Source organism: Vicia villosa, linkage group LG5 (assembly GCF_029867415.1).
Source record: "Vicia villosa cultivar HV-30 ecotype Madison, WI linkage group LG5, Vvil1.0, whole genome shotgun sequence".
Lineage (NCBI taxonomy): Eukaryota > Viridiplantae > Streptophyta > Magnoliopsida > Fabales > Fabaceae > Vicia > Vicia villosa.
Window position 1 is genome coordinate 8,138,670 of NC_081184.1, and position 25,061 is coordinate 8,163,730.

The 25,061-nt window shown below is 33.7% G+C and overlaps 2 protein-coding genes across 2 annotated transcripts; one reads left to right on the forward strand and one right to left on the reverse strand.

The window, feature by feature from the left end:
• The first annotated feature begins 16,509 nt into the window (after positions 1–16,509).
• On the forward strand, positions 16,510–18,311 carry LOC131601262 (ferritin-3, chloroplastic-like). Its single transcript, XM_058873034.1, has 6 exons — positions 16,510–16,888; positions 16,993–17,076; positions 17,361–17,421; positions 17,527–17,611; positions 17,727–17,788; positions 17,879–18,311. The coding sequence occupies exons 1-6, from the start codon at positions 16,587–16,589 to the stop codon at positions 18,038–18,040; spliced, it is 756 nt and encodes a 251-aa protein (XP_058729017.1). The 5' UTR covers positions 16,510–16,586; the 3' UTR covers positions 18,041–18,311.
• Positions 18,312–19,163: 852 nt separating this feature from the next.
• LOC131601261 (small ribosomal subunit protein eS4) lies at positions 19,164–21,932 on the reverse strand. The gene is made up of 5 exons (XM_058873033.1): positions 21,796–21,932; positions 20,787–20,864; positions 20,503–20,683; positions 20,195–20,292; positions 19,164–19,763 (listed from the first exon to the last, which is right to left on the reverse strand). Exons 1-5 carry the CDS (start codon positions 21,796–21,798, stop codon positions 19,329–19,331), a joined length of 795 nt encoding a protein of 264 aa, XP_058729016.1. The 5' UTR covers positions 21,799–21,932; the 3' UTR covers positions 19,164–19,328.
• Between the last annotated feature and the right edge of the window lie 3,129 nt (positions 21,933–25,061).

The following is a 25,061-nucleotide window of genomic DNA, read 5'->3' on the forward strand; positions in this document are numbered from 1 at the left end:
GATTTGAATTTCAGATTAGGGAGTCCTCTGACAAGATCCAGTTTGTTAATCTGAGAAATCGTTCTCAAACTAGCATGACCTAATCTTCTGTGCCAGACCCACTGCTCTTCAGAAACAGACATAAGACAAGTCACCTTCTGACTCATAAGATCTTGCAGATCTGTCTTATAAATGTTGTTCTTCCTCTTGCCAGTAAATAGGATTGAGCCATCCTTCTGATTTACAGCCTTGCAAGACTTTTGATTAAAGACTATATCATAACCATTGTCACTCAATTGACTGATAGATAAGAGGTTATGTGATAATCCTTCTACAAGAAGTACATTTGAAATGGAAGGAGAGTTACCAGACTTTATAGTTCCAGAGCCAATTATCTTGCCCTTCTGATCTCCTCCAAACTTGACTTCTCCTCCAGACTTAAGCACCAGGTCTTGGAACATAGACCTTCTTCCTGTCATATGTCGTGAGCATCCAGAGTCCAGGTACCATGACATGTTGTGCTTTGTCCTTTTTGCAGCCAAGGATATCTGCAATAGGAATGATCTTATCCTTAGGTACCCACATTTTCTTGGGTCCTTTTTTGTTAGATTTTCTCAAGTTCTGATTGAACTTGGGTTTAACATTGTAAGCAATAGGAGAAATAGCATGATAATTCTTAATGTGAGTTTCATGATATTTCCTAGGTTGTGTCACATGCCTCTTAGTGTGTGTGACAGTGTTAAACTTCTGTGCATGTGATGTGTGCCTAATATCATGTGAGTGGCCATACTTGAACTCATCATACAATGGCTTGTATGTGATTTTCATCTTATCAACAGGTTCAAGTTTGTATGGGGTTTCACCCTCATAACCAATGCCTACTCTATTATTTCCAGACACAGCATATATCATAGAAGCAAGTTGACTTCTGCCTATGCTTCTAGATAGGAATTTTCTGAAGCTCAAGTCATATTCTTTCAGAATATGATTCATGCTAGGAATGGCTTTTTCTGTTTCAGAAGGAGATCCACTGTTTTTGGATAAATTTAGAACTTTTTCCTTCAGTTCAGAATTTTCCAATTCCAGCTTCTTAGTTTCAAATTCAAATTGCTTCTTCAGCTTTTTGTATTTGATACTAAGATGAGCTTTGAGTTCCAGAAGTTCTGTTAGACTGGAAACTAACTCATCTCTAGTAAGTTCAGAAAATACCTCTTCAGAATCTGATTCTGATGTAGATTCTGATCCGTCATCTTCTGTCGCCATCAGCGCACAGTTGGTCTGCTCATCTTCAGAGTCTGAATCATCTTCTGACTCATCCCAGGTTGCCATAAGACCTTTCTTCTTATGAAACTTCTTCTTGGGATTTTCTTTCTGAAGTTTCGGACACTCATTCTTGTAATGTCCAGGCTCATTGCACTCATAGCAGACAGCCTTCTTCTTGTCAGATCTTCTGTCATCAGAAGATTCTCCACGTTCAAATTTCTTTGAACTTCTGACACCTCTGAACTTCCTTTGCTTGGTTTTCCAGAGTTGATTTAGCCTTCTGGAGATCAAGGACAGTTCATCTTCTTCTTCAGATTCTGATTCTTCAGGATCTTCTTCTCTAGCCTGAAAAGCGTTAGTGCATTTCTTGATATTAGATTTTAATGCAATAGACTTACCTTTCTTTTGAGGCTCATTTGCGTCCAGCTCTATTTCATGACTTCTCAAGGCACTGATAAGCTCTTCCAAAGAGACTTCATTCAGATTCTTTGCAATCTTGAATGCAGTCACCATTGGGCCCCATCTTCTGGGCAAACTTCTGATGATCTTCTTTACATGATCAGCCTTGGTGTAGCCTTTGTCAAGAACTCTCAATCCAGCAGTCAAAGTTTGAAATCTTGAAAACATCTTTTCAATGTCTTCATCATCCTCCATCTTGAAGGCTTCATACTTCTGGATTAAAGCTAGAGCTTTAGTCTCCTTGACTTGAGCATTTCCTTCATGAGTCATTTTCAAGGACTCATATATGTCATATGCCGTTTCCCTGTTAGATATCTTCTCATACTCAGCATGAGAGATAGCATTCAGCAAAACAGTTCTGCATTTATGATGATTCCTGAAAAGCTTTTTCTGATCATCATTCATTTCTTGCCTTGCCAGCTTTACGCCTCTGGCATTTACTGGATGTTTGTAACCATCCATCAGAAGATCCCATAGATCACCATCTAGACCAAGAAAGTAACTTTCCAGTTTATCTTTCCAGTATTCAAAGTTTTCACCATCAAATACTGGTGGTCTAGTATAACCATTGTTTCCATTGTGTTGCTCAGCAGAGCCAGATGTAGATGGAGTTGGATTTGCTTGAGATTCACCAGCCATCTTTTAATGAAGCGTTTTTCTCTTCCTGAATCTTTTCTAAACACGGTTAAGTGCTTGCACCTTAGAACCGGCGCTCTGATGCCAATTGAAGGATAGAAAAACACTTAGAAAGGGGGGGTTTGAATAAGTGTAGCTTTAAAAACTTGACAGATAAAAATAAATTGCACAGTTATTTTTATCATGGTTCGTTGTTAACTAAACTACTCCAGTCCACCCCCGCAGAGATGATTTACCTCAACTGAGGATTTAATCCACTAATCGCACGGATTACAATGGTTTTCCACTTAGTCCGCAACTAAGTCTTCTAGAGTATCCTGATCACAACCTGATCACTCCAGGAACAACTGCTTAGACACAAGCTAAGACTTTCTTAGAGTATCCCGACCACCACGTGATCACTCTAATTACTACTGCTTAGACACAAGCTAAGACTTCCTAGAGTATTCTGATCAACACTTGATCACTCTAGTTCCTTACAACTTAATGTAATCTTTCTAAGAGTATTACAATGCTTCTTAAAAGCTCTAATCACAAACTGTGATATTTCTCTTAACGTTTAAGCTTAATCTCACTAATATATTACAACAGCAATGTAGTGAGCTTTGATGAAGATGAAGATTCTGAGTTTTGATTTGAACAGAGTTTCAGCAAGTTAATATAAGTTGTTTTTCTTCAGAATCGTTAAAACTTGCTTCTCATCAGAACTTCATATATATAGGCGTTTGAGAAGATGACCGTTGAATGCATTTAATGCTTTGCGTGTTCCGTACAGCATCGCATTTAATGTTATACGCTTTTGTCAACTACCTCGAGCCTTGTTCACGCTGTGTCTACTGACGTTGCCTTTAATAGCTTCTAACGTTCCTTTTGTCAGTCAGCGTAGCCTGCCACTTGTACTTTCTTCTGATCTGATGTTTGAGAATACAACGTTTGAATATCATCAGAGTCAAACAGCTTGGTGCATAGCATCTTCTGATCTTCTGACCTTGAAGTGCTTCTGAGCGTGATACCATCAGAACTTCAGTGCTTCTGATCTCATGTTCTTCTGATGCTTCCATAGACCCATGTTCTGATTCTGCTTCGACCATCTTCTGATGTCTTGCCAGACCATGTTCTGATGTTGCATGCTGAACCATTTGAGACAAAGCTTCTGAGCGCTGAATTATGCATACTCTTTATATATTTCCTGAAAAGGAAATTGCATTGGATTAGAGTACCATATTATCTTAAGCAAAATTCATATTATTGTTATCATCAAAACTAAGATAATTGATCAGAACAAATCTTGTTCTAACATAGATGCCCTTCACCATGGTCGTTCTTGCTTTTGTCTTGATCGTATTGAGGAGCCTCTTCTAGTCTCTTTATTTTTCCATACTAAACTCATTTATGGATATATTGCCTCATGCTTTCCTTCTAATCTCGTCTAGCATATTAGATAATCAATATGCTAATGAGTCATAGAAAGCACATGGCCTAAGCCTTGTTAGCAATGTGTGTAGGGCAGCAACAAGGTTGAAGCTAATGATCTGAGATGTCTCGTAGTTGAAGTGATCCATGAAAGATTTGAGAGATTTCTCCTATTTATGCGTTTGATAGAGAATAGAGAAATTGTCTACTCGGTCAACTACTTCTAAAACTAGATAAGTCTCCTAGAGAGATGGGGAGCCATAAGAATTTAGATCTTTTTAGTGTACTGTTAGGTTCCAAATGGTGTTAATATTTAGTTTAATTAGTGGCACCTTTCGACCGATTTTATCGAGTGTGCTTTTAATTCTCTGAAGTTTTAGATAATTATTTATAGTTTATAATTTTAAGCTTTCATTTTATGTTAATATGTGTTTTAGTTATGATGTTGTAGGTTTTAGCCAATTTTGGGAAGTTTGGAGCTTGTTTTGGCCTTGATTGAAGAGTGCTGGGCAGAAGTATGCGCGCGTCGCGCGGTGATATGGGCGTGTCGCGCCCTGGCCAAGATATTTTGTGAAGCTTGAGGCAGAGAGTTGCGTGCGTCGCGCGTCTGGGCGGTTTATCTTTTAAGTGTATTGGCGCGTAGCGCGCTGGAGGGCGCGACGCGCCCTGGACAGATTTCAGAAATGCTATATAAAGAGAAATTCAGATATTTTCCCTTCTTCTTGATCATCTTTAGAGCTCAAGGAACCAAGTCTACTGTAGCAAACTGAGAATTGAAGAATCGAAGCTTTGATCGTCGATTAATCGCCGTAGATGCTTGTTGTTCTTCATCCTTTCCTTCTTGAGCAAGCTACCATTCTCATGGATAGCTAAATCTCTTTTTTATCAAGATAAGATGTAATCTTCCTAGCCTTTTGTATGTATTTCTTGTGAATATATTATGTATGAACAAGTGATGATCAATATAGATGGTTTAGTTTGTTTATTAAAGCTTTTCTTTGGTATAAGTGTTTGAGACATCAATGTTTGTATCTAGACCTCACTTTATCATCTATCAAACTATAAGTTGCATACATGGATTTAGCGTTTGATGTTTACTTAGTATCGGTTTTAAAACGTTATTTGTATTGTTTAAACGGTGGAGAAATCGTCGGTTAAACAATACGGTAAATCTAGCTATATCGTTGCGGACACGGACGGTATAGACGTCGATACGTAATTATATTGATCGTTAACGAGTTCATATACATATATTTATAAGGAGACATACAAATTTAGGTCGATGAAATCGAATCTTGATACATATTCTTTAACTTAGAATTTTCATTAATTTACTCTTTGCTACTAAAATTGTTGAATGATCTTTTGCAAAGCCAAAACCAAAGTAACATTAACTCAAGACAAAATAGGCTATAGAACGGCGATGATATCGCAATAATCCCTGTGGATACGATATAAACGAAAAGTACACCACAATACTCTTTCAACATGTACATGGAAAGACAACACACTTAAGGGATTTAAATTCCTTTTAGAGCTTTATACATAATATGAAAAAGGTTAAATGCTCTTGTAAGTTGATCTTTCAATTGTATTCTTCCATTATTACAAGTTAGAATTATCTTGGTATTTATTCTTTATTAATCTCATCTACAAAGAGGAATTGGGTTATGTATTCTTTCGTTCTCTTTCATCTGTGTGTTCCCAGAGATGAGGTCTCTCTCCCTAACTCCGAGTTGGAATTGTTGCCATGAGGTACATTAACCTACCGTGTGTGACTTTAAGGCCCCTTGTGGTCTTTAATCCACATTACCTTCTCCTTAAGCTACTTGAATTGAGGTTCCATTACATTAATCATGTTAGTTGGAACTTGACCAAGGTTATTGGGTTGTGATGAGACTCCTTTCACGCATCATTATGCCTTGTCCATTCTTAAGAAACAAGAACATTAAAGGGGAGGAGTCTACTATTTATCAACATCTCTTCGAGATTGTGATTTTTACATTTGGGCCTTCCATTATTGGAGTTGTGGTTTTAATGGTTGTGTTTGACACCTGAGCATTCTCGTGGAATGTGGTGTATGGTTACCTCATGTTAATTATTCTTTGAAGTGTGGATAATCTTCTATCGAGCCCCACGATAGGTGTTAATGTTCTTGTATGAGCTTACTAGATGGGTCACTCGAGAAGGTGATGTAGACTTTGTTTTACTTTGTATTGTTGAATTTTGTTGAATTTTCTCTTTGCTTCCTTGCTCAACTACTTCTTTGGATATATGGGTGTTGATGCAAAAGATACTCAAATACCTAAGTTAGATAGTATGTTACTTGATAAAAAATGATTAAATTTTTTATATGATCACAATGTTTAATTCAAGTTGTTTTAAAGAACAATGCTCTTTAATTCTGTTTCGATGATAACACAATGTACGAGAATATTTTATTGTATAACATTTGTTGCACTTGTAGAAAAATTTTAAACAGACTCTAAATAATATATCATTTGGAAAAAGTGAATAAATTTTATCCAATGATTGTCTAGTCTAAATATGAATCTAGAAGATATCATCTAACGTGATGATCAACGAGCATCCAAGTATTCATCTCTTGAACCACCCTTTAGGAATAATTCATAAAGACTTCACTCCATTACTTGACGGTAGATGTTATCAACGGTATCATTTGGACATGAGTATTCAAAGTAACCCTCATTATCCACTAGTCAACCCAAGACTTAAATTCAACCATTTGTCCTCTTTTAAAAGAATAAGATATCATCCCCTGTTGAGGAAGTTTCACCTAGTGACCTTATAGTTGTAAAACTATGTTGTGTCATCATGTACCTTCAAGAAGGGCACCTCAAAATTTAGTTTTGTCCTATTGGGCAAGTTATTTATGGTGTGAGCATGTTATTGTCATATTAAATAAGAGCTTTAAAGTCTTTATTTTTTCAACACTATTTTTAACCCTTATTTTTTATTGGTGTTTCACATAAAAATATTTAAAAGAGTGTAAAAAAGTGTTTTTAATACTCTATATTAAAATTATATTGTTAGTGCGTTTAATTATTTCATGATTTGTTTTTTCTTTTTCTATCCCACTTGCAATACGTAATAGATGTTCAAGTCTTGACATTTTTAACCAATGTGAGACTTCTCCACTACTCACACTTGTTATTATCAACACTCTCTCTTAAGTGTAAGTCTATCCACAATGATGCCCTCAAACATAATCTCTTTACATTTGTACTGTCGTTGATACTTTTCAACGGGTTATCTCCTACCCAGTAAGAAATTTCGATACAAGAGTGTCGGTCCTTTCCTCGAACCAAAGGCTCATGATACCATTGTTAGGGCTATTCGGGATCAACACGGAGGAGCATTATTACATTGAGACTTTCTTTTATGATCAACACACATTTGTGTGAGACACACCACATACTCACCAAAAATCTTAAGGTGATAGGTGTATTGGTTCTCCAACTTATAAATGCTCAAGTCGCCATATTTTTAACCAATGTAGGACTTCTCCACACGAGTGACACTTGTTATTCTCAACATGTTATGCGATTCAAGAGCACTTGGATAAAATAGTAAGAGTTCTCTTTTAATTTAATCAGAGCATTTGAGAACGTGTAAAGTGGACTACCATACATGGCATAAAATTTGTCACGGTTAAATTATGGTTAAACAGAACCTCATAAAATATTTTTCATGATTAAAAAGTAGATAAATAGAGCATCTATTTGTTTTGTCATGACTAAACAGCAGATAATCTACACATGACCTCTAAAATTTTGAGACGACTCTAATTCTAACCACATAACATTATTAATTTTTCTTGAAGGAGAATTTTGTCATCTACTAGTTATCCTCGACTCAAATAGTCGATTTATACTTAAAAAAATTGATAGTTGTGCAAAAATATGCGCAACATTTTATTTAATGATTTTTTGAAATATATTATTTATTATTTAGGGGTGTTCAAAATCAAACCAGTCCACTAAAAAATCGTAAAATCGAAATCGTAAAAAACCGCATTTGATTCAGATGTATTTGGACCATTTTTTAACAAACCGCACGGTTCGGTTCGGTTTGCGGTTTGTATTTTACAAACCAAACAAAACCGAATCAAACCGCATTATGTTACAACCCCCAAACTTCAATTAACTTATATCTAACTCAAACTTATTATGTGATTTTCTCTTCCTCACACTTAAGGTTTCAATTTAAGTCTTCTCAAATCTCTCCTAGCGGTATTGCACATTCTTCTCATCTTCTTTTCCAAATACATATCCCATATTCTTTTCTAGTCTTTCAAGTTCTTTCTTTTTCATCTTGTTATTTTTATTCTATTGTTCTCTCTTCCAATTACGTTTTTAATGTTCCTCTTCTTATCTAATTGCATCTCTTCTGTTCTTTCTTTTTCATCTTCTCTAATATTTCGTCTCCTCTTTTTTCTATTTCATTATAATATTTTTGATATTATTTTATGCTATTATTTTATGTTTTTTATTTCACTTTATCTAATATTATTTTTGTATATTAAATGGAAAGTTGTTATCCAAATATAAAGAATTTTGATGTTATTTGATAATGCATAAATGATTAAATACAAAGTTATGTTGTCATCAATAAGTGTATGTATGGGTTAATAAATTTTTGTAAAAAAAATCGAATCAGCCGAACCAATCCAAACCGCATTGATTTGGTTTGGTTTTATTTCTAAAAGCCAACCAAACCAAATCAAACCAAACCAAACCGCACACTTTTTCTTTTTGCGGTTCGGATGATTTTTTGCGTCAAAACTGTCCAAACCGCACCACGAACACCCCTAATTACTCACCTTTCTTTCAATTCTTTTTAATTTTTTTCTTTTTCATATAATTAATATATAATTAATAAAGAACAATATTATAAGCCGTACATAATTTTTTGTATGCAAGACTAATTATAGTCTTTAATTTGTGTGAAATATATAAAACAACTTATAATTTAAAAAGGGAAAAATAAGTAAAATTTTAACTATTAAATAAAAAATAAAAATAGTGTTTCTTGAAATAATAATAAATTTTTAGTCTAAATAAAAATGAATAGATTGTTATTTATTTTTATAATTCTAGGTGATTGCAATCCCTTAAAATGTTACATGTGATTCATTGATATTAAATATATTTGAAAAAAATAATAGAAAACAAAAATTACCTACAACCATTAACTTTTTATTCTCTTACGTTCTAGTATCATCTTGTATAATGGTTGTTTTAAACCTTAAGATGTTTTGCAATGCTCCTAATTTAACAAAGGTTAACCAGTAATAAAATCTTAATTTTTTGTCAAAGTTAATTGACTCGGTTGATAAAGAATTGATTTACATAGTAAAAAGTTGTAGATTTAAATTCTGTTGTCAATATAAAAAAAAAATTAGTGGATGAACTATAAATATTTTTATAACCATTTTTTGAGTTTTAAAGTCTGTTCTAATTTTGATAAACTCTAAAGTTCAATTCACCTAAATTTTTACTTGATGAAAAATAATCTAAATTTTTATTTAACTAGAATTTAACTATAAAATGTGAATTATTATGATGATAATTAATGATAATATCTAAAGTCATTCGGGTATAAGTAGTACATCAGTTTAGTATAAAATTTAATCAAAAAATTATTATCTCCATCCTACAATAATTTATGAATTTATAATTAAAAAAAATATCATCATAATAATAAAAGCGATAATGTTAGTATTTTACCGTTATCAATCATTTTGAAATATTCTCATTAGAATAATACAATTCATATAAAATGAAAATAATAAAATGATGATAGGGCGCGTGTAATTGGAGAAAATAGTAGAGCGAGTGGGGAAAATAATTGGACCGAATATCTCACCCATTACATGCATGATGATTGTACATGGATCTGACATTTCCACTTTCTATCTTCACAATAGATAAACCACGAGTTCGCCACACGCCCCTAAATCTCAACGTCCATCGGACAAGCAATCCAACGCCTCTTATTTATTTCATATCCATCACCACCACCATAAACCGCTATTTAAAAAAAAAAATAGATTCACTCCACTCACTTATTTCACATTTTCACGCATTCGATATATTCTAAGTAGTTGATCAAGATCAAACGGTTTATATTTAAATATAATTTTTAATTTATTATAAAATTAAAATACTAAATTTCAATTTTAATTGTTTGTAGAAGTTATGATATATGATAAAGACTTGAATTCTTAGAGTATTTTCAAGATAGGTCTCATGTTCAAATTTGCTAGATGCTAATCATTTATTGGAATAATTTATACAAAATTTTACTCTACTTAAACGAGGTCTTCGCAAGTGGATAGGAAGATTGGTGTTTTGAAAAGCCAGTTATCAAACTTAAAAAAAAAAAAAAACAGCATCATATTTTAATGAATTGTAGTAATCATTTCGGTGACTTTAAAACACATTACATTTTTAGGCTATGTTTGGATTATGAAACATAACATAGTCAAGCGGAATCAAATGATATAAATTTATATTGTATTATTTTGGTTAATTAAAAAATGATAAAATAAGACAGACATATGATTGAATGTATTTCATCTCATTCTGTAATTTTTAATATCTTTAATTTTAAACGGAATGAGAAAATTGTTTTATTCCATCATAAAATACTCCGACAATAAAATAAAATATTTATTTTATTATGTTTCGCTTAGTTTCATTTCATCCACTCCGCTTCATTCAATTCCGTTAATTTTAATATATCTAAAAGCATTGTCATATTTAAAAAAGTTGCGTGTGGCTTCCACAAGCCTAATCTTTAAATTTGTCCATAACCAAACGATCCTTGTCAATATTATTTCTTTACAACTTGTCATGTGGTCCCCATGGCATATATGGTGTTCACACAGTATGTTTCAGACACTAGGCACTTCCAAGTTCATTGCATGCATTGCATTAATAGTTTAAGTTCCAACATTCTCATTAACTCGTTTATTCAGAGCCAAATAGAATTGAAATTTTATGGTGCTAATGGAAAATGGAGTGTGTATAATGGAAAGCCAATATATATACGGTAAAGACTATATATTTTTTTTTTAACAATTATAAGCAAATTTTACCTTTTTAAATTCATTCAATAGTTAATGTATCTAGTCTGTATATAGACTAGATACATTAATTATTGAATGAATTTAAAAATGTGAAATTTACTTATAATATGAGAGGGAGTAATATGATGTGAGAAATTTATACAGAGGGTGTGGCAGAAAAAAGTTTAGCTGTCAAAAAGCTACAAACAAAAAAAGCTTGTCTGCCCAATTTTGGCGTTTTCTTTTCTTTCATTTCTCCCACTCGCTTACTTCTCACTCTAATCAACTCCCCCACCAATTCAATCCCATGACGTTCCTGTTTTATTTTTGTTTTTTCTGATTTGTTTTTTTTAAAATGAAAATAAAATTATAATATACTACTAATACATATTATATTATACCATCTTATACCATCTTATGAGAGTGTGTGGCTTAGCGGTGAAACGCTTGGGTCCTGAGAGTGTGCTCCTCTCAAGGTCTCAGATTCGAAGATAAATACATCTAGTGTGATGACTACACACTCATTACTCATCATTCTCTTCGTTAAGAGTTTAAAAATGTATATTTATTTTGAAAAATACTTCTATTTAATATAATAGAAATTGAAATAATTAATTTTTTAAAAGAATACATTTTTTTCTTAAATACTTGTATTTTATGCATTGAAAGTTAAAATAATTGATTTATGTAAAATGTATTTTTTTTTATTTAGAATTCTTATATAGTGTTTCTGGTTACTCGTTAGCATGACCCGTTTAGTCTATTAGGTCTTATGTTTATTAGTATAATAATAAAGAGAACGTCAATTAGGTAGTATTAATAACAAACGGTCGATCTAATATTTTGTTTTATTTCTTATTAAGAAAATAATTGTATTATTTTTTATATTTTCAATATTGCAATTTAAGTTGTAGAGTGGCGATTAGAGCATATATGTATGAAGTTAGTGAAAAGTGATATGAGAATGAAAAAGATCCTGAAATCTAACGAACTGAGGAATTGCAACTCCCTGTTTAGTAATTGTTATATCTGTTTAGGTAATATTTTGACCATTAAATTGTATTTTAATCATATATATATATATATATATATATATATACACACACACACATATATGGAGCTGTGGAGATCCAAATATAGTGATGTCTGAATGCAAACTAAACTTAACATCATAATCTACATCTTGCATGAAGACACAAATAATTTTGACTGTAAAAGGGTTTAAAAAAATAAAATAAAGTCAAAAGCACAAGGCATCGCAATGTGCTAGCCCCATGTCGTGAAGGCAAGTTAGTGTCATGAATCTTTGTCTTTGCATCAGAATATGGAGATTTTCCACTGCAATGCGCTATCTTGTGCACTACAGTGTAAGAATGTGTTATTTTTCACTAATCTGTGTTAGGCCACGACAAGGTTGAGGTGTAAGAACTGATAAGTCATGTTAAGCTTTGATGCATTGTCTGTTAGAGAATTGGAAGACGAATAGGTCTCCTAAAGAGGTGGAAGAATAACTCAAATTTTTTTAGTGGGCATGGAAAGACAACACACATAAGTGTGTTAGATATCTTTTGGAGCTCCATCTTGACATTGAAGGGGTTAGGTACTCTTATGGATCCAACTAGCCATCATGTTCTTCCATTGTTACAAGTAGGAACACTCTTGGTATTGTCCTTTATTTATCTCATTTGTGATAAGTGTTGTGCATAAGTGTGAGTTGGAAGTCTCACATTACTTGCAAAGTGGAGGTTGGACACTTAATGAGTGAGAGGACTCATACACTCATTGCCTTAAGATCTTGGGTGAATATGTGGTGTCTATGTGTGTGTTGCTCGTGACCCAATGTAAATGCTCCTCATGATGACTCAACAGTGGTATTAGAACCGATGGTTCGAGTAAGGGATTGGCTCCTTGTATTGAAAGTCTTCTTGACATAGTTGTGGTCAGGAGGTGTGTTCCGTTGAAGTATCTCAACGACCGTACAAGCGTATGCAGATGAAAGAGCTTTTACTTGAGAGAGATCATAATTGATTGACTCACACTTGCGAGGGAGATTATTATGTACAATTGTGAGTTGGAAGTTCCACATTCTTAGAAAAATGGAGGTTGAGCACTTTATAAGTGATAGGATCCATGCACCTATCACCTTAAGATTTTGGGTGAATATGTGATGTTTTTTTCACTTGTGTGTTGCTTTTGACTCAATGTGGTTGCTCTTCATGATGAACCAACAGTGATATCAAAGTCGAGGGTTCGAGTAAAGGACCGACCCCTTGTATTGAAAGTCTCAGTGACATGACTATAGGCAAGCAATGTGTCTTGTTGAAGTACCCTAACATCGGTATAAGTGTATATGGAGGAAATAACTTTCTCTTAAAAGGGGCATATGGACAGACTCACACTTGAGGGGGAGAATGTTGTGCACAAGTGTGAGTGGAGGTTAAGCTCTTAATAAGTGAGAGGATCCACACCTATTGCCTTAAGGTTTTGGATAAATATGTGGCGCCTCTCTCACTTGTGTGTTGCTCTTGACCCAATATGGATTCTCCTCATGATAACCCAACAGTGGTATATGAGTCGATGGTTTGAGTAAGAGACTGATTCCTTGTATCAAAATATTTCCAGGCATAGTTATGGTCAGGCGGCGTGTCCTGTTTAAGTATCTCAACGGTGGCACAAGTGTATGTGGATAAAAGAGCGTATGCTTGATGGATAGCATAGTGGATGGACTCATACTTGAAGGGGAGATTGTTGTGTACAAGTGTGAGTTGGAAGCCTCGAATTACTTAGAAAAGTGAAGTTTGAGAAGTTTATAAACAAGAGGAACCATACACATATCACCTTAAAGTTTTGGGTGAATATGTGATGTCTCTTTCACTTGTGTTTCTCTTGACCCAATGTGGATGCTCCTCGTGATTACCCAATAAACTAGAGTGATGTCTTCTTTCACCCTTTTCATCCTGGTGCGCCTAAGGACGAGGCTTCGCTTTATGACTCAATGATGGTCGTGCTTCCATAAGGATCGTTTACTCGTAGTTTGTGACTCTAAGGCCTTATGAGGTTTTCAACACACTTTATCATATCATTAAGATCTTGAGCTTCAATTACACAAACTATGTTGTCTTGCATTTTCTTGCGGTGTCTAGGCTGTGAGGCGGCACAATTGATGGATCCTTCTTCTCCGTTTCTTCATGTGGAATGAGAACATTGAGGGGGGCGGGTTGATTTCAACAAGTCTTTTAGATTGTGTATCATTGTGTTGGATCGAGCATTATGGGAGTTATGACTCCCATGGTTTTGTTTTATTTTTTAGCATTTTGGTGGAGTATGGGTTGAAAACAGACATGTTCTTCCTGTTTAGGTCTATCCCGCAAAAGCCCGTAAAAAAATAAAGGCGGGACGAAGCGAGCATTGCACCTTTTTAGCTTAAAAATGTAAAAATTTTATATTAATGTCAAGACTCGCAAAAAAAAAGGGTAGATATATTAGAAAGTGCAGCCTTAAATCTTGATTTGCCTCGCAAAAAGGTGTAGACATAACAGACATGTTCGGCATAGCCAACCCGTTTTACCACCCCTTTGATGGAGTATGACTTCTAATTCCTTCAATGTCTTGATCTTTAAGGTCTTGAGAATATTTTATCAAGTCCAACGATTTTTACATTAAAGATTTTGTCTAAATAAAAATATATATAGATCGTTAATTTATCCTTTTATAATCTTAATCGATTGTAATTTAATGATCATTTAATAATTTTAAATGATTGTAATTTAATGACCGTTTTATAATTTTTTTTAATCAAAGAAGTATATATTAATTCAAAAAACACTTAGGTACAAGGCATCGCGCAGATCCAACCCTCAACAAAGACAAAAAGAAAAAACAATCAACCTCCTATAACATCAACTTAGCTATTTGCTCTCTAAGATTTTTTGAATTTCAACCTCTGTACACTATATTCTCTATAATTCTATCAGAAATATTTGTATGCACATTCTTTTCAAAGGTCACATCATTTCTATATAGCCAAATACCATATAGTGCTTTTGTAACAACTAACTTCATAATCCTAGCTTTCCAACCTTTCCTTTTTGTGTATTCCATAATCCATTTATTTTCCTCAAGTCAAGCTTTTGGTTCATGAGCCACCTCCACCCAGCTGAGAACATCCTTCCATATGGTTTTAGATACCCTGCAATCAAAAAATAAGTGGCTGATAAACCCATCTTCTGTCTAGCACAAACTGCAAACACTCTCATGAATCGTCCCAAAACGCCTAAGTTTATCCTTAGTAGCTAGCTTCCTATGAAACACAAGCTAGAGGTTAAGCACTGATCTAGGCCTAGCACTGTTATCTTTGAACAAAAACTTCCAAGGCACCTGATTATTGTCATCAATCATAGCAGCATACACATCCTTCATAGACTACTTATTTTTGTTTAGTAGTGTATCTCAGGTTTGTTGGAACTGTCTGACCTGCTCTCTTTGATTCAGAATATTCTTGATCACCCAAGAGCAACTATTCCTAGCTACAACATTCATCACATTTATGCCTTTCAGATAGTACATATGAACCCACTTGACCCAAAGATTATCATACTTCTTACACATATTCCATAAGCACTTCATCATGGTCACTTGGTTCCAATTTGACAGATTAAAAATGTTGAAACCTCCTTGTCTGGTTGGGCTACAAACAATCTTCCAAGCCATTGGACTCTTTCTGCTCACTTCATGACTGCTTGTCCAAATAAAGAATCTGCACACTGCATCAATCTTCTTGATAACAACTTTGGGATTGGAAAACACTGCATTCAATAATGTACTATGGCAAATGAGTTACTTTTAACTAGCTGAATTCTTCTAGCATAGCTCAGTCGCCTAGAAGTTGAATGTCAAATCCTTCCCACAATTTTATCAATAAATGATAAATAATGGTTGATAGTGAGCTTCTTACTAGTTAAAGGGACCCATAGGTATCTAACGGGTAATTGTCATTCGTGGTAGCTACTATTTTATAATTTTAAACAAATACTATAAATTAATCACGAGAAAAAAATATATATACACACTATATTTTACTCTAACACCTTATCCTGTATTATACTTAATCATAAAATTATTTTAAAATTAATAAAATAACAAAGCATAATAATAATTTCCTATTGGACACTATTTTATTATATTAAAATTTTAAAACATTACACATAATATATTACAAATGATTATTTTTAATTCATTTAACATTAAATACTTTTTTTTAAATTGCCCACTACAACCATTTACGTTTTTTATTCTCTTACAATCCTGTATTAATAATAACTTCTCTTTTTTTATATAAATAACTGAACCTTCTCTATGCATTCAGTATAATTCAAATTTTAATATCTTTAATTGATTCCATCTCCACATAATTTTTTATAGTCGTTGAAAAGCGCGTGTGTAGAAGAAAGTGGTAGAGCGAGTGGGGTTAAACAATTGGACCGAATCATCACGATTTCCTTCACGATCGATACGTGGATCAAACTTTTCCACTTTCTATCTTCACCACGAGTCCGCCACACGCCCTTCAATCTCCACCCTCCACGTCACACTCAATCCAACGGCCCCAATTATTTCCCCCTTCCCCAAAATACCCCTCCCTTTCACTACTTATACCACCTCTACCCTTTCCCTCTTCTCACACAACACAGTCACAACCTCAGAACCACTCATAACCGCAAACCCATTTCTTCAATCTTCTCCAATGGCTCTCTCTTCCAAACTCTCAATCTCAACCCTCTCTCCTTCACCTCTTCACGCTCAGAAGAAGAATCTCTCTTCTTCTTCTTCTTCTTCTTCCCTTAGCTTTGTTCTTTCATCTTCTTCAAAAACCAACAAGGTTTATGCTACTGCATCAAACTCATCAACAACACTCACTGGTGTCCTCTTTCAACCCTTTGAAGAAGTCAAGAAAGACTACCTTGCTACCCCCATTGCTCCCAACGTTTCTCTGGCCCGCCAGAATTTCAAGAACGAATCTGAAGCTGCCATCAATGAACAGATTAAGTAACGTTCTTTTGTTCTAGAAAGTTATCATCTTTAGAATTAGATCTATATTGATATATTGATGGTTATGTTTGTATTTAACATCGATTTTTTTGTTGATGCAGTGTTGAATACAATGTTTCGTATGTGTACCACTCTCTGTTTGCGTATTTTGACAGAGATAACATTGCTTTGAAGGGACTTGCTAAGTAAGGATCGTGATCATAGAAAGATTGTTTTTTTATGTGTTTATGAAAATGGGGTTTTGAAAATTTTGATTTTTTATGTGTTTTGAAAATGGGGTTTTGAAAATTTTGATTTTTTATGTGTTTCTGATAATGGGGTTTTGAAAATTTTGATTTTTTATGTGTTTCTGAAAATGGGGTTTTGAAAATTTTGATTTTTTATGTGTTTCTGAAAATGGGGTTTTGAAAATTTTGATTTTTTATGTGTTACTGAAAATGGGGTTTTGAATTTTTGTGCTTTTTTTTAGGTTCTTTAAGGAATCTAGTGAAGAGGAAAGAGAGCATGCTGAGAAGCTGATGAAATATCAGGTTTGTGTTTTTGAGTTTTTAGAACTGTTTATTTGGAAAGTAGTTGTTAATTGTTGAGTAATTTTTTTGGTATGATGATGATAATGTTAAGTTTGATTTGTTTAGAATCTTCGTGGTGGAAGAGTTGTGTTGCATCCTATTGTGAGTCCTCCCTCTGAATTTGATCATGAAAAGGGTGATGCATTGTATGGTAAGTTCTCTGAAAAAAGATGTGTCTGTGTTCAATGTGTTGGTGTTGTGTTTCTGTGTCCGTGCTTCGTAGATTATATATGCTGATTTATGTTCTTGTTTTTGGTTTGATGTAGCTATGGAATTGGCACTGTCTTTGGAGAAGTTAGTGAATGAGAAGCTTTTGGATCTTCATGCTGTAATGTTTCTATCTCTATTTTTCTTTTATGGTTGAATGAATGTATTTTTGTTACGAATTACTAATAGGTTATATGGTTGATGAATATAGGTGGCTGATAGCAACAATGATCCTCAATTGGCTGATTTCATTGAGAGCGAGTTTTTGGATGAACAAGTTCAATCAATCAAGAAGATATCAGAGTATGTGACCCAGTTGAGATTGGTTGGAAAGGGTCATGGTGTGTGGCACTTTGATCAAGCTCTTCTTTGAAGATTTAGAATCTGAATCATTTGGTTTATTATGAAGAAGCTACTAGTTGTTTTTTATATTGTTGGATTAGGTGAATAAATGTTTCTGCTAGGTTGTTATTTTTAGGTTTAGGAGTGTTTCTTGTTTTAGTTGCTAGAAAGTACTTTGTGTTTATTTGGAAGTTGGAACTATTGTAGTTAGCTTGCAATTATTATTTTGTTAGAAATGAAAATGATTTGGCTACTAGTTTCTATTGGGAATGAATGAAAATGTTATTTCATAATTTCTATCAGTTCAGTTGTTAAATAGCATATTGTTATTGTTAATATTAATTTGCCTAAAACTTTAGTGGTCTTTTAACATAACACTTGACAGAATATAGCATTTCAAAGTGATGAAATCAACTGTTTTTTTATGTCAAAAAAATAATTTTAACTTTAATTTGTAAGTTTTTAAAACTCTTTAAATTTGTGAAAATGATTTTTAATAATTAAAATGGTATGAAGAATATAATAGTATATTATGACAATAATTATCATATAATTGAATTCAGGTACTATGATAATATAATACTAAGATAAGGCTTGATTATTCCCTTAAAACATGTTCATCTATCTTGAATTTGGCTATAGACTTTTTAGGTGTAAGATGTTTATGATAAAATCAAACTCTATCTTGAAATTTGGTGACACGACTATCACATGCATTGTTAGTCAGTAGGGCAGTTTGATTTGGATTTTACTTCTTCAACTTATTCCTTAAACCAAATATTCTCAATTTAATGATATCCACTCTAAAAGATAACAGCTCTTGGTCAATCGATATGTTGGGCTTATCTTTATTGTCACTGTTAGTATTTTCCATTTCTCTGTTCACAATCAAGTTAATAACGAGTTTTGTAGTACAAACAGAAATTAATATTGGATCAAAAGATCAATTCTGAACAGACTATGGATCATCATATGTTAAAAACATTTTTTTTTGCCAACGTTTATGTGTTTGGAATCAAATTTGGTGACCTCAACTGTAATATGGTGATGTCCTTTTAACTCAGGGTGGAGCCAGCTGTCAATTGACATAGTTTGTGGCAATGATAAACCATGTTAACATCATAATAACAAACAGTAAAAAATCAAAGAACATGTAACCAATATTCATAAGGTAATTAAATTAAACTGAAATAACATGAAGACAGTATAGAAATGCACTACTGCAATGAAAACCAAAACTCTGCTCAGTCACTTCAACAAAAAACCGCGCTCATCTAAATATAACTAAGATTTGCTAGCAATATAACTTAATCAAAAATCTATGCAGCTGTTGCGTTTTGAGCGGCCTGCCTCTTTCTAGCCTCTTCGATAACTGTCAACTTGATACCTTTGCCTTTGGGAAGAGACACCCAAGGCTTTGTTCCTTTGCCAATAGTGAAGACATTGCCCAACCGAGTGGCAAACTCATGACCACTTGCATCCTGGACGTGGATTGTCTCAAAAGTTCCTTTGTGCTTTTCCCTGTTCTTGATGACACCAACACGGCCTCTGTTTCTTCCTCCGGTGACCATGACAACATTCCCCACATCAAACTTGATGAAATCAGTGATCTTGTTGTTTTCAAGGTCAAGTTTGATGGTGTCATTGGCCTTAATTAGTGGATCTGGATAGCGGATGGTGCGACCATCATAGGTGTTAAGATAGGGAATACCCTTCTGTCCGAATTGAACGGATCGAACCTTGCAGAGCTTAAACTGCAAAAAGAAATAATATAAGAATTCCAGAGTGACAAGTTGACCCTAAAATCCACCCCTCGACCACTTATACGCTATGAAGCACAGACACACACATCAAGGTAATCATTTGAGAAAATAAAAGTGACTGTATTTAACCACATGAGTCAATGAGATCTCAAATACCAATGTGTGTCGATTTTTAAACACCTACAACCAAAGTGTTGGTGCTATATTTATATACCCAAACAAGTTTTATTTTGCAGATATAATAAGTCAATATTCAGTCCATTCAGTCATAAACAATCTTATGCAGTGAGTGAGTGATTATATGCATTGGTAAACGTGGTTGAGATATATAGTAGACAAAACACTAATTTTACTGCAAAAATAGATGGGGCCATTTCATTATAAGAGTTGAAATTAAAGAGAATATGTAGGACAACACAAACCTTGGCTTCTTCGTCCCTCACAGAGTGGAGACGGAAACGACCCTTGGTGTCATACAGAAGACGGAAACTTTCATTTGTTTTGGGAATAGAAACAACGTCTGGTCACAGAAAGAGATCAGAAAAACTTAATCAGCAAGGAAAATGCAAAATCAAAAGCTGTTTTACTGAATAGTATTATTATATGATACTCTAACACAACTGTTGCAAGAAATAATACTGGAAAACTGGCAATATTGTCCAAATGCTAAAACAATTATGATTTAGAACTTAAAGAATGCTGCAGGAATCAAGTTTGAAAATTCACATACCCATGAAACCAGCGGGATATGTCTTGTCTGTCCTAACCTTGCCATCAACAAGAACATGGCGCTGCATCAAAATGGCAATAACTTCTCTGTATGTTAGAGCATATTTTAGTCTGTTTCGCAGGATGAGAATCAAAGGCAGGCACTCCCTTGACTTGTGGGGTCCAGATGACGGCTTTGGTGCCTGCACATCAAAGCTAATTGAGCACAAATTCAAGCGGAATATGCAAATAAAAATCACATGAAATAATATAACTGACTAGTGAAACATGAATAATAAAACATACAAAGGCTCCACCAAGTTTGTCAAGCATCCAATGTTTTGGAGCATTGAGTCTCTTCAAATGTTTCTTCAATCCCCTAGCCTGAAATATATGAAAAAAGTTACAAATTGGAATATGGGAATGTTCTAAAATCCTAACAATTAGACAAAGCCAACGAAACATTGCAACACAATTGTAAAAACTAAAAGATATTCGCAAAATGCCGAGAGAAATCAATATAGAACATTAAAAACAAATATGAGGATAACAATGCATGAATGAGATTGAAACCAAACAAGCTGACACAACTAAGACTAAATTTACGATGGACCTAATTCTCATCAACCACAATCCCAAAATTGGGTAACAAGAAGCAGAGAACAACTAAGTGAAAGAGTCTCATCCCTACACTACACCACATACATTAATTCTAATTGGCACAACAGAAGCAAATCGTAACTGAATGGATGATATATTCAAGAGGGTCTGGAACCAAATCCATGGCATGCAACTATTTCCCAATAAACAACAAAGCTTTAGAAAAGTTAAACTTTTTCAATTTTTCAAGTTCAAAAAGCTCATAGTATCTTAGGTATCAGGATTTCTAAAAACACAGCACATTGCATCATAAAAAAGAAAAATTTTAAAAATTGACCAAATTTTAAGACATAATTTGATCCTTGCAGAAGAACACAGCTAGTAGAATAAGCTAGACATTCAAAAACATCGACAATTGAATTCATTTCAGAATCCATCCATCCACAGTTGAAAACATAAAACTGTGAAAATACGATCCACCAACATCTATATTCAGATTCATACATCATAACATCACAAATTCAAAAACCAATTTTCATCAAACCAATCATCACAACCATTTTTTTAACCATTCATACCGTAATCAAAATCAAGAAGACATACAAACAAATCCTAGAAGAATAAATCATGCACAAAATCATGAAGCTAACTAAATTGAAGAAAAACGAAGTAAGAAAAGGATTGGATTTAGCTTGAAGATGTAAAGGTAGCTAACCATGTTGGATGATTCTGCAGAATGGGTTCCTCAGAGATGAAGTTCCTCTTCTTAGGGTTGAAGCTGAAGAGTGAAAATTGCGAGAGGCAAAACCCTAATTTGGTGTTTTGTATATAGTAACGGAGCTCCGTAACCGTTTCGAATCGGATCTTCTTTTTTTTTTTGTTAGAACGCTTTAGGATTGGCACTTTGGCCCATATGATATCTTTTTATATTTTGGACTACTAGCCATGTTATCATTTTTTATATTTTTTTTCACTAATTATATTTTTATCTCCCTTTGAGATATAGACTTGTCCTTAAGGTTGAGGGTAGGATATTATTTCTGGGTTGCAAACTCCTTTTTTCATGTTGCTTTTCCAATAGCTCTATTCTTCTAGTGAATAAGTCATTGTTTAATATCATTTTTGTCTTTCTTAATGATGTGACCAATCAACATTGTGGCATGTTCTTAAGGTTTAACAATATCACAATTCAAACGTTGAGGCAAATTAGCTTTTATTTGATAATCTCCGGTAGCTTTTTTTAGTGATGAGACATGAGTTACGAGGTGGATTATAAATGTAACAAGGAACTGAAGGCGGTATGATATCGGTCATACCCTTTCCACAGTCTAGAATGGTTCGTAGTAACGAGGAGTAAGCTTCCAATTGATTCATTCTTCAACCAAACTTTGCACATGTGAACTCAATTTGAGGAACTTTCATTCCCCTACAGAGAAATTCACATCTTTTCTATGATTATTTGCTTGATTCTTCATACGTGTGCAAGCTCTGTCAAGGCGATACTTCAATGGCGATGAGATTCATCATAATCCAATAGCTTATTTTGTATTCCCTTTACCTTGGTTTCTCCACAATGAAATTTAGTGAGATTTGGGGTTTATTGTTCATAAACCAATTCTACCATAGTGAAATTAATGGATACATAACATAGGTTGTTGTACTAGTATTCACCCAAGACAACCATAACACCCCGATACACGACTAATCTGTTATGAAATAAACCTATGATAGTACCCTGTAAGTCCAAAGAAACCTCTCACTCCATTGACATTCTTAAGTGAAGGCCATTGTAGGATACATTTTACCTTAGTCGGGTCCGTTGTCACTCCTTCCTTAGAAATGATATGCCCAATTCACATTAATTTTAGCAAAATAGCTTTTCTTTCTATTTTGTCACCAACCCTTGCTGATGCAAAATACTCAATACAATAGTTAAGTGAGTAATGTGATTTTCCCAACTTCGGCTATAGACAAGGATATCGTCAATAAATACCGGCACTTATTTTCTTAGGTGACTTTTAAAGATATCACACCTTAAAGATTGAAAGGTCGAAGGAAAATTCATCAGCCCAAAAGGCGTTACAAGGTTTCTCGTAATGACCTTAATGAGTATGAAATGCAATCTATCGCTCTTCACCTTTACTTGATGGTATCCTGACTTTAAGTCTAATTTAGAAAATGCTTAAATGCATTTTGGTTGCCTATTTTCATTTTTTTTTAAATATTTTAGTCTCTTTAATTTAAAACTCATCTTTTTGGTCCTTGTATTTGACAAATTATGGGATTTATTTGGTCTCCCATTAGTTTTGCATAGTTGGCATGACGTGTCATTGACAATGTGGCGTCATGCAAGTCAAATTTGCTTTCTCATTTACTTAAAAATTAAAAATAATGTTATAATTTGAAATAAGACATTTAAGAATATAAAAATTATTTCATATTTTTTTCAAATTATAATATTATGTTTATTAATGCAAAACATTTAATTAAAAATAATTTTTAAGTTAAAAAATATTACAACATTTAAACTGTGTCATAACATTTACTTTTAATTTCTTTTTAATACAGGAACGGAGTATGAGACAAACGATTGGAGTCAAAAGTGAATCTAGGGGTCTTTACTATCTTCAACATTTTCGTTATATGTGCCACTACTGAATCTCTTGATCTTTTTTATCGACGCTTAGGTCACCCGAGTTTATCAAAATTAAAGAAAATGGTGTCTTGTGTTCTCATTTAAAGTCATTAAAATATGAGTTTTGGCAGTTAGGAAAACATGTTTCTTTTTGGCGTCATTCATTCTGATGCGTGGGGTCCTAGTTGGATTCCTTTTATCCTAGGGTGTGTATATATATATATATATATATATATATATATATATATATATATATATATATATATATATATATATATATATATATATATATATATTGTGTTTCTTTTATTGATGATTTCTCAATATGTACTTGGGTGTTTGTAATGAAAGATCTTTCTAAGTTGTTTAATATTCTTAAGAACTTTTGCTCTAAACTCTCGACACATTTTGGCAAAACAATTCGCATTTTACGTAGAGACAATGCAAAAAAAATATTTCTCTAATCATTTCAACTCTTTCATGCACTCCAAAGGCATCGTACATCAATTAAGTTGCCCTTATACGTCTCAACAAAATGGTGTTTCTGAAAGAAAACATAGACAATTTGTTGACACTTCTCGTATCCTTTTGATAAATGTCAATGTACCTCTAAAAGGGATATCAGTGTTACTCTCCTCCTACACATAGTTTCTACGCGTCTACAAATGTTACATTCTTTGAAGATGTACCATAATTTCCCGACTCAAATGTTCCCGAAACTAATTTAGATCAAGTTTTGTCTATTCCTTATTTTGAGTCACTAAGTCCAACCCTTTATCATTTATTCCACCCGGTGTGATAGATGATTCTCCACCATCATTGAACCGGTATGACATTACATATGAGAGAAGGTTGGGACCACGTGATTCAGCTTCTATTCCAAGCGCCTTCACCCCTGATCTAGCTCCGTTTCTTGAATTTCCCATTGCCATCCATAAAGGAAATTGTTTAACCCATAACCTTTATCCTATTTATAATTGTGTGTCCTATAATCGGTTATCTCCTACCTATTGTGCTTTTTTATTGCACTTGCATCTGTTTCTAGTCCTAAAATTATTCAACCAACATTATCTCATTTAGAATGGAGATAGACAATACTTAATGAAATGCCAGCTTTAGAATCTAATCATACTTGGGGGGCTTGTTACTTCCCCTCAGTGAAAATATGTTGTTGGTTGTAGGTGGATATTTAATGTTAATGCGGGTCATGATGGATAGGTAGATTGATTGAAAGATAACTCAGTGGAAAAGGTATACACTTAAGTCCACAGTCAAGATTATAGTGATACTTTCTCTCCCATTATGAAGATGGCATCAGTTTGCCTCTTTCTAGCCATGGCTTCAAT

Excerpts from the sequence above, each read along its gene's own strand:
- LOC131601262 (XM_058873034.1), top strand. The coding sequence starts at position 16,587 with ATGGCTCTCTCTTCCAAACTCTCAATCTCAACCCTCTCTCCTTCACCT. Across the intron at positions 16,889-16,992 it reads GCCATCAATGAACAGATTAA|TGTTGAATACAATGTTTCGT; the intron begins GTAACGTTCTTT and ends TTGTTGATGCAG. Across the intron at positions 17,077-17,360 it reads GCTTTGAAGGGACTTGCTAA|GTTCTTTAAGGAATCTAGTG; the intron begins GTAAGGATCGTG and ends GCTTTTTTTTAG.
- LOC131601261 (XM_058873033.1), bottom strand. Across the intron at positions 20,684-20,786 it reads ACAAACTTGGTGGAGCCTTT|GCACCAAAGCCGTCATCTGG; the intron begins GTATGTTTTATT and ends TTTGATGTGCAG. Across the intron at positions 19,764-20,194 it reads TGAGGGACGAAGAAGCCAAG|TTTAAGCTCTGCAAGGTTCG; the intron begins GTTTGTGTTGTC and ends TTCTTTTTGCAG.